The sequence below is a fragment of the Acanthochromis polyacanthus genome, chromosome 2, assembly GCF_021347895.1.
Source record: "Acanthochromis polyacanthus isolate Apoly-LR-REF ecotype Palm Island chromosome 2, KAUST_Apoly_ChrSc, whole genome shotgun sequence".
NCBI classification, from domain to species: domain Eukaryota; kingdom Metazoa; phylum Chordata; class Actinopteri; family Pomacentridae; genus Acanthochromis; species Acanthochromis polyacanthus.
In genome coordinates, this window is record NC_067114.1 from 23,491,180 (window position 1) to 23,504,402 (window position 13,223).

Sequence of the window (13,223 nt, forward strand, 5' to 3'; positions counted from 1 at the left end):
GTATAGTTGAAAGTGAAATCATAGGCAGCGTAACCATAGTGAATTCTACCAATCGTCTTTGAGGAGAGCTGCCCATGTAGTAATGGCTCTGAGGCCTGCTGTCACACTCTTACACTTCTTATTGTTATGGGATTAGTTTTGAATGCTGCAGTGATGACCTGTTTCTTAATGGCATTAATGACACCAGAACCTGGTTCCTTTTCAAGTGACCACTCGTGTGTTCTTTAAGTCTGCTTTTAACACCTGATTCCAGCTTCTCTGTAAAAGCTATAAGATGTAAAGGCTGAAGCACTCTGCAACTTCACAAGGCCCTGCTGGCTATTAGCAGACAGCTAATTCATGGTTCATGAAGCAATCAAAGTCATCATTTTAGTCATTTGCAAGGGTTGATGGATTTTCCTCAAACACGTTGTCATGAAACTATTGTGTATACATCTGTACTAACCTCAGGGCTCTCTGCACTGCAGTCTCTGCTGGGGTAGTTAAACAACGCTCTGCTCAGGCCTTCACCCAGAAGCTTCCCATTATCTCGCAGCTCCTCTGGACTCAGTCCTGCCCTCCGGCCACGCCCCTCCAACAGGAATTGCAGCTGCCGCTTCCTTCAGGTTAAAGAAGCAAAAGAGAGATGAGTGTATGAAGAAACACATGCACCTGGGGAGAAACCGTGGCCACAAGTGAGTAAAACCAAGGCAGTAAAAGTATACTCATGCGTCCATCAAATAGAGTATCATTCTCTCTGTGAGACAAGCTTTTTGAGAAACAAGAAAAATGACTCCCATTGTAAAATCCATTAGAATTGACAGCAGATACAGCAAAGTCTGGATTAAAAACTCTGAAAAACACCATCATTTATAAGATGACAGCAATTAAACTGGTGTTACACTGATTTAAAGGTAATAGTTTTCCTTTTAAATGACAGTGTTTCTATTTCAATCTTACCACACTGCAGCAGGGTGTGAACAAAGCAGCAGAGGATTTTAAAAGTGATGTAAACTATGTCAAATGTTGCTGTTCATTAGTAAGAAATCTCATGTGATACACTACTGCACCAACATGTTCCACGGGCCAGTGCCAGGTTGCTGAAATGATCTTAATAGTCAGAGCAGGCTGGAGGCAAACATTCCATATGAGATAAAACTGTTGTGTAGTTTGTGTTGGTGTGTGTGTGTGCACATGCCAAAATGCATCAATCGTGCATCACGTTGGTTAACAAGGTAAGACAAGTTTAAGGAAGCTAGAGCTGTGTGGGACTTGCTGAGAAGAGATAGTTTATTTTTGGGGCAATATTTGTAACTGTCAGTGAGAATCACATCAGCATAAAAACATATGTATACCTTTTAGAAATTCTATTAGTTAAATGTATTTGTGTATAAAACTCCTTTGAAAAACAGTAGTTAAGATCAGCAAAGTCCAGCTGAATGAAAATAGTTTTTGGGCCAATAAGTCAACACGAAGCTTTGATTTCTGACTTTTTACAAAAACAGAGCAGATGGCATCTGCTTAAACGTCCTGCAGTAGAGTTTCATTTTACAAGATTCCAGATTTGTATTCCACAGCAGCATTATGCATCACAGGGGGTGAATTCAGTCTCACATTAAAACAGTTTAAAAAGACGGTTTGAGATTTGTGAAATAGAAAAAAAGAGCTACATCTCCAGGGGAAGAAGGTCAAGCGATCAGTCAAGGCTGAAATCAAAGGACCTCAACAACCAGTCAATGCATGTGTGCCAATGTAATAAACATTTTCTAACTTAAAAAAAGAAGAAAAGTTACAATGCTTTCGGCTTTTCTCTCTCCCACAACATTGTCAAATTGTAAATAAACAGCTGATGAAGCAAAAGAATCACAAACTACATCATCCTACTCACGCAGCCTCATGCTGTGATGAATCAGGATGTATTTACTGGTGCCATACTGGTAGCGTTTTGTATGTCCCTGCTGGATTTTACTATACTTAATAAAAAATGAAAAGCAAAATTCACTTTGATTGGTGGCAGTAATCTCATGTAAGAATTCCCATGGAAATAGGACATTAACCAGATTAGCTGCGAAACATGAACTGGCCTAAAGCTCAGTTTTAGAGATTTTGTCTATCGCAAAAAACAATCAAAATCAAACAGACTTTTTAGCTTAATTTTATCCAAACTCGAGTTCTACATGTGTGGTGTTTACAGGGTCAGGGCATTCTGTTAATGTTCTTTCCACTGCAAGATACAGTTTGAAGGAATTTAATGTAATAAGATCATGAGAGTTCTAAAGGTCATGTCTAAGTCATGCCTATGACACATATTTAGACAAACAAAGGGTCCAATTGCAGCCATATGAAACATAACATCCATGGCATCTTACAGTATCAGGATCCTCAAACCCTGGGAATATTATGGCCTTCCTCTACTCACTGACCCCTGCAGGAAACTTGACACCTCAGCAGTGTTTCATGTCAACCCCACAATCCCCTGACAACAACACAATAGCAAACAAACAAACAAAAAAAATACTGTGGGAAGATGAACCCAAAAAATTTTCAATGCAGTTTTTCAGTGCTGAATATGTCATTCTATATGTAAAGTACTGTCTACAGTGGTAAGGTTTTAAAAAATAAAACGCCTAACAGCATCTTATACTATAACAAACAGATACATACAGTTGACTTAAGGGGTAAAGATCTTGCATGCCGATGACAGTTATTAGGACTTCAGTGCTGATACGAAAGTAATCTTTGGCCTTGGGCTGTTCTGTACTATCTCTCCACAACAGAACGTGCATGAATCAGGAGCAAGATGCAGCAGAGAGCCAATGTTTTAAAGTTTTCAGCACGATTCTAAAGGTGCAACTGAGGACACAGAGGCAACTTAAATTCAAGACTAGGCTCACATGCAGTACTGCTACACTGCTCAACAATATTTTAGGAATTTTGCTTGTTTTTCAAGATAGGTGCATTTGCTATATTCTGCACCTCCAAAACATAGAGTCACATCTGTACATTACCATCACTGTCTTAGACTTACAGAAAAAACAAAAGAAATGCCTCTACTCGAGCAGTATATTTATTTAATAATAACCCTAACGCCAATCCTAACACTATAACAATATAAGTTGAATGTAATAGATATGCATGTTTTACAGTCAGATCAGTTGACTCAGCCTGACAGTTTTCCACAAGGAACATTAATACAGGTTGCAGCTTTGCTTTTGTCCTGTCATTACTTACTATTTGCCCTTGAGTAGCAAGTTTTTTAAAAATATTCTTGTGCGTGACAAGTTCAGTAGATTTTTGCTTTGCAAGGATGTTTTTCATTGACCCAGAGTGACAGACCTCAAGAGATTTTTGGCTGAGGAGAGAGAGGAATGTTTGTGTCGAACTGCCAAGTACCCACCCTTACCCTCAGACACATAGTCTAATTCCCCTGGCTCCTCGGTGCCAGGCTCTGTCTCTCTGTTTCACACAGACCTGCAGGCACACACACACACACACATACACACAAATGTATACGCACAAAGCTCTACGTGCAGACATGTACACACATGTGCAGAAGCCTACACGCTCAGAAGCTATAACTCACATATTCATGTAAGAATCCACACATTCTTGACATATTTAAACAAACAGCATCCAAGGCCTGGGACAGCACACACACCTGCCATTAAAGTGTAGTTAAACTGATGTTGTGATAAAGTGTCTGAGATCAAATTCTCACCTGGACTCCTCCAGCAGCAGGAGCAGACGGCAACGTGGAGTTTCAGTGGCTGCTATATGACCCAGTGTCCCAAACACACGCTCTGCAGCGATCACATCATTCATGGTCACCTAAGGTCAAACCACAAACATGTGCTTACAAACACACTCAAGATACTTCACCGATTGTCTTTTTCCTTACACAAGTTGCGTCTTTGAACAGGGTTGTACAATTTTTACACTCATTAAACAGATACGAGTTGGGATGAGACAAAAACGGCAGCAGACACAATGAAAACAAGCAGCAGGTGTAACCTGATATAAAGATCACTTCTCAAGTGAACTCTAAAAGAAGGCAGAGGCAAAACCGTCAGGTAGGACATTCCAGGAAACCTATATCTATTTAAGACAAACGAGAAAATATATAGTCTGACAATTTAAGAAGTACGCTTTTTCAATTTCTGCTGGAAACATCAGATGACAAAATCAATAATACTCATATATTTGTCCATGAAATGTGAAGCTATTTTCAGACACCAGTTATTTTGTTTAAAGAAAATGGAAACAGGAAAACATCTCACCTGATTCAGGAGTGAGGTATCAACACATTGTTAGAATTTCTTTCAGAGAGCAAGTTAGTATGAAAAGTCATAATACTCTTATTCAACTTAAAATTTGCACATTTACAGTATTTTACTTTGCAGATGGTACACCAAACAAATTGTTTTCTTGTATATAAAAAATATTTGATAATATGTATTTACGAGTGAAATTTGTTATTGGTCAATACATTTGCTCCCTGGCAAAACAGCTGACCACCTACAGTATATACAGCAGGAGGCTTGCATTAAAAACAAAGCTACACTTCACCTCCTGGCCATTGATCCTCTGCAGGTTGAAGTGGTAGAGGCGGTAGATGACGAAGGAGCGCCACAGAGTCAGACTGACCACAGGGTTGCCCTCTGGGTGGATGGTCAGCTGGTCCAGACGCCTCACCTGAGCCAGGGCCGCCAGCTGTGGCAGGCGGCTGATGTTGGTTTCCAAGAAGATCAGGTGCTACAGAAAAAGTAACAAACTGGTCAGAGAGGCCTTTAACTGGATATAGAAAATGATTAGGCCTGTAACTAACTGAACTGAATATGGCAAAGACTTATGGAGTTCAGAGAGGATCATGTGGATCTAGTAGATGCAGTTTTAGCTGTAATTGCTCTCATGCTAGTGTGAATAGCTCTCAGTCAGCCTCGCCCATCTGAACATTGCGGTTTTACCGATTTCTTCGTAGCACAGCTGCTCATGCTGTCAGGATGCACAACAAACAGCCCTTTTCAAATAAAGTCACAAATTCTGACTCTACTCCACAGCATTTACCTTGTTCTCTTTTTTGTGTGGCTTTGGCTGTGTGCTTTAGGGCATCGTTTTGCTGTAAAATTTTGCAGGCCGCATTAGGTTGTTGTTCAAGATTTTCCTGTATTTTGCTGCATACATTTTACCTTCTACCTTTCAAACCTTCCACGGCGTACTGCCAAAAAGCATCCCCATATCATGATGCTGCCGCCACCATGCTTCACAGTGGGGATGGTGCAGTGTTTGGTGTCTGCTAAACTCAGCATCTTACTTTGTAAAAATCTGTTTTCACTTGGACACAAAATTGTCTTTTTTGTAAATTCTTGTCAAAAAGCAAAATTGTATTGATCATGAGTTTAGGCTGTACAGCAGTAAAAGATGAAAACTTCAAGGGGAATGAATACATGAATCTATGAGGGAATAGGTATCCACTGGCCAATGCCTCTAAAGGCCTCCCTCTTTGTATCATGTCATTGCAGTTTGATAATAAGTGACATCATTTACTACCACCACATGTGTAGCATAAATCAAAAACACACGTTCAGGTTTTTTCTCTTGAGGAATTTATGTCAACACTGCATGGCTCGTTATGGTATATGGGCTCACCGACAGATTTGGGAACTTGACCCTTATTCGCGGCAGTGTTGGTACAATGGCGTCGAAGTTGATATAGCGGAAGGTTATTACAGTGACAGCACCAGCAGTCTGAACACCCCAGCCCCTCTCCAGGGCCTCCAGGGCTCCAAGTCCGAACAAACGCAAGGTGTCTCCGTCCAGCTCCGCCAGGTGACTGTCAGACAAGGATAAGCTCTGAACACTGCCGCTTCCTGCCTCCACAAGCCTGCAAAGTACACACAAATATACACAAAAGCACTCCTCATAAGTCAGTCTTGGTATGCTGAGTGCACAAAATTTGTTGCCTTGTGAAACATGAAGAACGTCTGGGAGCCAAAAGTACTTAGCTTACATTTGCTTGAAAACTCGGCCATTGTGCTAAGAGACGGAAAAGGCAAGAGGACACTCACTAGTCTAGTCAATGTCCCATTTGTGTCGCCCAATTGCTTTCTATTCTACTATACGATAGCTGAAGTGCCCTTCCCTGATAAGAGAGTCATGAGAGTGGAGAATCTGGGCGAGTCTCAAGGAGACATAATCTCTGTGCCCAAGCCCATGTGCTCAGCCTTCTGGGTCTGCTGACACTCAGGGGACTTTTCAGCATAGCAGGGCATCAGATGGCCACTGGCTGCACGCTACACAACACTGATCATTTTGAGTTCAGCCCGCCAACAAACTAATCACCCCTATTCATATTTCACACCCACGCAATCACACTGCAACAGAAAGACACAGTGGTTAGAAGACTAATCCTTTGATTAGAGAAGTCTAATCCAAGATTCTTGTTGAGACCATTTTTTTTTTAGAAAGCATGCGTTTGACTTGAGAGGTGAGAAAAAGAAAAACAGACTCATGGGCAGAGGACCAGAAGGCATGGTGTAAACAGAGAGGTGCGTACAGTACATAGTGCGTACAGTACATAGTGTAGGGAAACAACAGGTACAGCAAGGTTGACCCTCCAGAGACTACACATCTCTGTACTGCAGAGAGGTTTCCACTTCAAAGTGAGTAGCAAAAAAAGACAAATAATTAAACAGAATTATTAAAATGAAAGATGTGCTTCTGTGGACTGGAGTCTCAATCACATAAATAAGAAAGAAACAAGTGAAAGAAAAACATCAAGAAGGGAGAAAGAACTTATGCATGCAAAAATCCTTTTCAGTATTAACAAAAAGAGGTGCTGCATATACTGATGCTCACAGTTTAAGTGTACAGATACATCATATTTTTGTCAAAAACATATGTTTGTATAAGCAAAAAAATAAATAAACCTAAACAAAACATTTAACATAATCCCTTGGAAGAATAAAATATTATGTTGAAGCTTTTGGCTATTGTAAACGGTTTACTTCAGTCAATCCAATCCCATTTAAATGTAATGGTTGGTCATCATAGTGTTATACCGTTGAACAGGGCACAGCTCTAACATGTTTTATTAATGATAAATCAGCAGTCTCAGAAAAAAGTCCAAGTGGCGTCTTCAAATCGCTTTTCATTGTTTTGCCCAGTCATAGTATGAAACCCAAAATTATTTAATTTGCTACAAGGTCAAGAAACATTTAATCCATTGTTTTTTTAAAATGGATTAAACCCAACAAGAGAATTGCAGTAACCCTCTTGAAAAGTGAATATAGTGAGGATTTCTGATATGTGATGACTAACCCAGGAATCACAGTGAAATATATTTAAACAGCTGGAGGTGGAACCTGACATAACCACGACATTAGGTTCTCAGTAGGGAATACTTGTGTCTTGAGTAATTTTAAGTGATTCATTCTTGTGTAAAAAATATGTAAATGGTCAAGGTTCATCAAGACATGGTGAAGTGCAGGACCAGATTAGAGCATAACTGTTAGGCCTTTAGGAAACTTTCTGTGTGTGTGGTCTCTGTATTAGTACAATGTTTGCATGCTGTAGTGAATAAAAGCCAGTCAGTCTGCCTCAGAGCTCAGCAAGTTGTAAACAAGTAAGTTTAAAACTGCAGCTATACATGAAATAGAACTTGCCAGTAAACACAACAACCAAATTATTCATATAATAATTCATATATATAATAAATCTTAATCAAATGTCAAAGGGTGGTCATAGTGTGGGAGATCCCAGAGAGGCAATAAAAGAAATGGATAGGGTGTGGCAGAGTCATCCTTGCTCTCATTTTTTCCCCTATAGCCAACTCCAATTAAAAAAAAGTTCCCTGAAAGCAAATTCCCCAGAGATCATGATCACAGCACATACATCTGTAAAAGTGTTGACAGGATATGTGGAACAACACACAATGTCAGCAGTTTGCTTTCTTGGTACGCTCCAACCTCAGGAATGGACATGGACACAGATGGATGCACAAAATACATACTATAAACCAGAACTTTAAATAAGAGTGTAGACAGTGTTGAGTGGAATAAAATTTCTGCGTTCCTTCAAATGGAAACAACACTGACAGAGAGTAACTCTGTTAAATCAAATATAAACACCAGAACTGATAGCAAAGAAATTTTAAAGTTGCAAAGTTCAAGTGTGTCCTGTTTAAAGCACACGCATGGACAGAAACATGGAACTAAATGGGGAGGCACCAGACATTGAAAGGCACTTTAAATGTCAGAGTATACCACCCCTCCAAAATGTAGGATTGCCAAAGGCAGTAAATCAGGAAGAGATGGAGAGTAGAGAGGGAGATAGAGTGTAACATGTAAATAAGCCATGTAAAAAACGACTTCTGTGGAGCTGGAAGTGTGCCATCAACACACTCTGTACCATGTCACCTATTGTTCCCCCATAATCACAGCTGAAAGGTTGCCAGGTGGCCTGAATGCCTCTATGGCATGAAACTATGAACAAATGCTGAGAGACAAAGAGATTAAGGCGGGGAAGATGGAGTGAAAAATCTGTCACAATTACAGGGATCCTGCTCTAGCCTATTAGACACTACATTTAATTCAATTAGATCTATCTCACTTAATCCTACAGGACTTTTAAAAGGACATCTGTCATCGCTCAACAGCTTAATCCCCCCAAAGACATAGCTTGAACACAAGTCTGCAATTGCTTAAATACTGTGAGGTAGACAGGGACGAATGTGAACTATTACTTGTCTGTCATTACAACATAGCATCCATCATTTCCCTCCATTCAAAGGTGAAAACAAGTGGTTCAGCTGCGTGCATATTATTCTGCAGACTCTTAATGTAAAGTGTTCCTACAGCATGGCTTGGTTTAGGATTTCGTGTTTCATTCAAGGACCCTGCTAAGCTTCTTTCTCACCATTGTTCAGATATGTCAATGATTTATGTGCCCGAAAAACCACCTGTTGGGTATCATAGTACAAGTCCTTATTAAATGAATGTATAAACAGTGCAAAGGCCATTCCATCTCCCTGCACAGTGACCAACCCCAATATTGGATTTCTAGGTAATAATTCTTCTGCTGCCATGCATCCCTTCTTTCATCTTTCATGGGAAATGTGGCTAAATACATTTGAAATTGCTTGCAAATGGGTAAACTTGGGGATGCATCACAGTCCCACTTTGGCAGTCACACATGCTATTGTCCCATAAATTTTATAGGAACACATTGGCACTATCAAGCTGAAAGTGATGTCAACATTCATTTTACCCTAATTTGTCACCACACTGGGAGCACTAATCCAGTCAACCAGAAATTACATCACGTTCTGCTTACTATAAATAAATAAATATATATATATATATATATATATATATATATCCTATATATATAACAAATATATATAGGATATATATATAGGATATATATATCCTATATATATATCCAGACCATGCTGCCCCGGCAAGGTCTGTGAAATCGTGAAGGACGTGACTTCACTGTATTTCACAAAGACTGTTGAAGTTCTAAGCTCTCTGAAACTATGTTTAATTAAAGCACTGATTGGTGCCGAGTCATTTTTCACCATTTTTCATCACATTTAACTACTGTATGTTTAGCAGGAGTATACTGTAATTGTAGTATTGTAGTTCTGACTAACATTAAGCTGCAACTGTCTTTTAGGCCTTTGTAGCACATAGTAATTGAGCATTAATAACATTTTCGAACCATTCATGGACATAAATACATTTACTTTCCCTGTCTCTGAACAATGAAGTTTGGATTTTTAGAATTCGAAGAATGCAAACATTGTAGATTTAGAAACTGGAGAGGAAGGACGGAGACAAAAACCTCATATTTTGAAACCTACTATATGTACAAGATATCGTTACACAGCAACAGATGTCATCATGAGAAAAAGTTACTTTGTGTCAAATGTAAATGTGCCACTTTTTGATGCAGTTCATGTCAGAGTTCTTTAAAAAATAACATATTTTCATCCATTTTTTTTCTGGATATGTGAATTTATCAATCTGTTAAAGTGACAGCATTCTGTCATTCAGAGACAGATCCCCTATATGCTAACATTCCTCAGTGTTTCAGTCGGACACATCTTTACCCACAACAGTGATGGAGAAAGTCACAGTACACACACAATATTTGTCATATCAGCAATATTGGACAGTACAATGGATGTTGACGCACTAATCAACAAAAGACTACATTTAAACTAATAGATAACTGCAAATTGTCCCAATAACAACCTAGTTTACTCACGATTTTTTAAAACACTGAACATTCTGTCCATGTGTGATGATAATGCAACCACTACTTTGCCAATTAAACACATCATGTCAGCTGTGGCAAATGATTTAACTGTGGCTCTCAGTCTGACTGCTCACCTGTCTGACATGAAGAGAAGTATACACTGTGGCTTACAGTTGCATTGTGACGGATCCTGTCTCTGTGTAAGGGATAATCTATAATTAAAGTAATCAATAAAGTTACATTTACAGTGTGAGAATGTGCACAACTCTTTCACATGGAGACGCTCATATGGATCCTCTTCCTGTTTCATTCTGTGGCTCTTTTAACATTGAGAGGAAAGACTCCTACAAACAGCTGGAAGCAACAAACTATACTTTAGTTTCTGTTTTCTCAAAACTTCAGTTCCATGAATTATTGGTGAGTGGCATTAATCTAGCCTGTTTTATTATTATGGAGGTTTCGGTTTGTAATAGATGTTTGCAATTCACATTTCTGTTCAATGCAGCAGACATGGAGTTAAAGAAATAGAGTTGAGGCCCAAGTTTAAGGAAGAAATGCATGCAAGTACATCAAGTGGTTACCCTGTTCCCCTGGCTCGCAAAGAGCTGATCCAGATGTGTGGATGTGCCAGGTCTAAACTTCAACTTAGCAGGGAAACACAGTTTGACATTCTGGAGTAGCAGGATTATGGATGACACGTAACAAATCATACAGGGTCCTTTCATTGTGCGCGAAAAAAAAACATCTCCTGCTGTTAGTATTTCCTGGGAATAGACAACCCCAAAGACCTGATATGTGATGTCATGCAACAGAAAAGTAGTAGTGTCAATTCACAGACCTCAAAAAACTCAGACAAGTTCATCCATCATGGGCCTCTGCGTGCCCTCTGTGGGAGAGGATGGTGTAATTCGTTTTAGCATGTAGTACTTCAGCAGCTATCTCAGGTAATCTGAACTACACCGTGTGGGCATTATAACTCTTCTGGAAACCCACACACTGTTGAACAAAACAACTTTTAAATTTCCCACCTACTATTAATATTTCCAGGCATTTTAGAGATTTTACCCTTTGACTTTTTAATCACAAATTTCACTTCTCTTTTAACTTAGCAGTGGTAGGGTTTATACTCACCCTTGATGTGTTGTCATACAACATTAGCCAAAGCAATACAACTCCAAAATCATACGAGCGTGGCAGAATGAATCATGTGACTCCTCTTCGTCACTCTAATTTGTTAAACCAGGTGAATGAAGTTATAATAGACCATGTAAAGGAAAGCCATTGCCATTGAGGGATTTTGCTTCAGGGACATTCTCATATCCTGGTGCAGGAAGGAGAGGCCCTCTTTGAAACATGTAATAATAGCCCCTGACACAGCCTCCACTTTCATGTTAGCCCTCCCCCTCATAACTCATCCAGACCTGTCATCCAGACCTGGATCTCAATCTGTGTAGGAGAGAATATCAGAGCTCTGTGTTCACATTAGACCGAGAGCAGACCATTGATTTAGAGCTTTTCCAACAAAATGTTACAAACACTGGAAGGACAAACATGTCTTCAGACATCTTAGACATGTATATACTGATTTCAGCAAAGAACCAACACAGATCATGCCCCTGAAGGAAGTACAGTGGTCACTGCGTAGCTTGAGAATATTACAAGATGGGTTTGATACACCAGCTGTTGCAGGGACTGAATCTGTTACCAGGATGATCTCGCTACGTTTTCTATCTAGGCCATTCTGCCAACCATGTTGAAAAAAAAAAGAATAAAGCAGCTGCTTGAAACACGGGATAAAAATATCAAAGACGTGAGCAGTCAGGCAACAGCATAGATAAAAGGTCTTTTGAGCAGGTGCAGGTAGAACATGCATATTGTGACATTGTGAGATTCTATCAGGAAGAGTGAGGGCCTCTGATCTAAAAGACAGAATAGATGATCAGAACTTTTTTGTCTTACTTGGGATCTCGTGGGCTGTTTGGACGACTGTTGGTTCGGAGACGGATCTCTGTTCCCCCTGATGGTCGCTCTGGTCCTGAACCTGGGCTTATCCGTCTGACAAAAAAAAAAAAAAACTTCAGCAAAACAACAAACTTTATCACAACCTTCTCAGATGAAGAAAAACAACAACCTAATAAAGCAGACCATTTCGAAATAGCCAGAATCACACAAATAATGGTACATTTTAGAAGCTTTCTACTTGCTAATTACAAACATAAACACATTACAGGATGGACTAGACGTTAATGACAATACTTTTACAAAGAAATGCACACAATCGTCTCACTGTCATACTTATTTCTTCCTCTCTTCCTCCCACTTATATATACCCACATTCTCTCTCCATCAGCTGTCAATTAAACTAGCAGGCTGTATTATTTTGATGTCTTGTCATGGTTGTCAGTTTTAGTATTATCTCCCTCCCTCCATCTTCGTCAGTTTGTGTCTCACTGGTTGTTTTGAATCCCTTCAGAAAGCACTACCGTAATTAAAGAGTTTTGCAAATTACTCTAGGCTGATGGAAATGTAATCAATTTTAAAAGGTACTGTGAAATAAAACAAAACATAAGACACATTCAATTTTGTCCTGGTGATGGTGGTAGATGAAAAGCAAAGGGATTACCAAAGTGATTACAGTTTATCCTGGGGGAGGCATGTTTGTCAACGCAAAATTTAGCAGCCAAATGTATGCTGATGATACCGTGACTTTTTTAGATCTAAAGAATGTGCTGTAGGCAAACTGACAAATGCAATGAGCCATGTGTTGACTTGGGAGCTAATTCATGTTTGACCGTTAACGTAAGCAAGAGTTTCCATGTATTTCACATTTAGCAACAATAGCTGAGTTAATCCTTTCTTGTGACATACTTTCACTATCTGGTATTGTAGCTGATACAAGCCTGTTAAGTCAGTCAGGTCATCAGCAAAATTAAGCTTAAAATGAATAAATTTAAGAGCATTAGGTTCCTGCTGAGGCCGTCTCT

The 13,223-nt window shown here is 39.5% G+C and overlaps 1 protein-coding gene across 2 annotated transcripts in view; it reads right to left on the bottom strand.

Moving 5' to 3' along the window:
* The window catches only part of LOC110954467 (leucine-rich repeat-containing protein 49), a 37,002-nt gene that overhangs the window by 2,060 nt on the left and 21,719 nt on the right, over positions 1–13,223 (bottom strand). For both annotated transcript variants that reach the window (XM_051940920.1, XM_022199052.2), the window contains exons 13-17: positions 12,199–12,294; positions 5,626–5,860; positions 4,546–4,731; positions 3,698–3,807; positions 446–599 (exon numbers count right to left, since the gene is read on the bottom strand). In XM_051940920.1, coding sequence (XP_051796880.1) covers positions 446–599; positions 3,698–3,807; positions 4,546–4,731; positions 5,626–5,860; positions 12,199–12,294 — 781 coding nt within the window. The remainder of the gene's footprint in view (positions 1–445; positions 600–3,697; positions 3,808–4,545; positions 4,732–5,625; positions 5,861–12,198; positions 12,295–13,223) is intronic.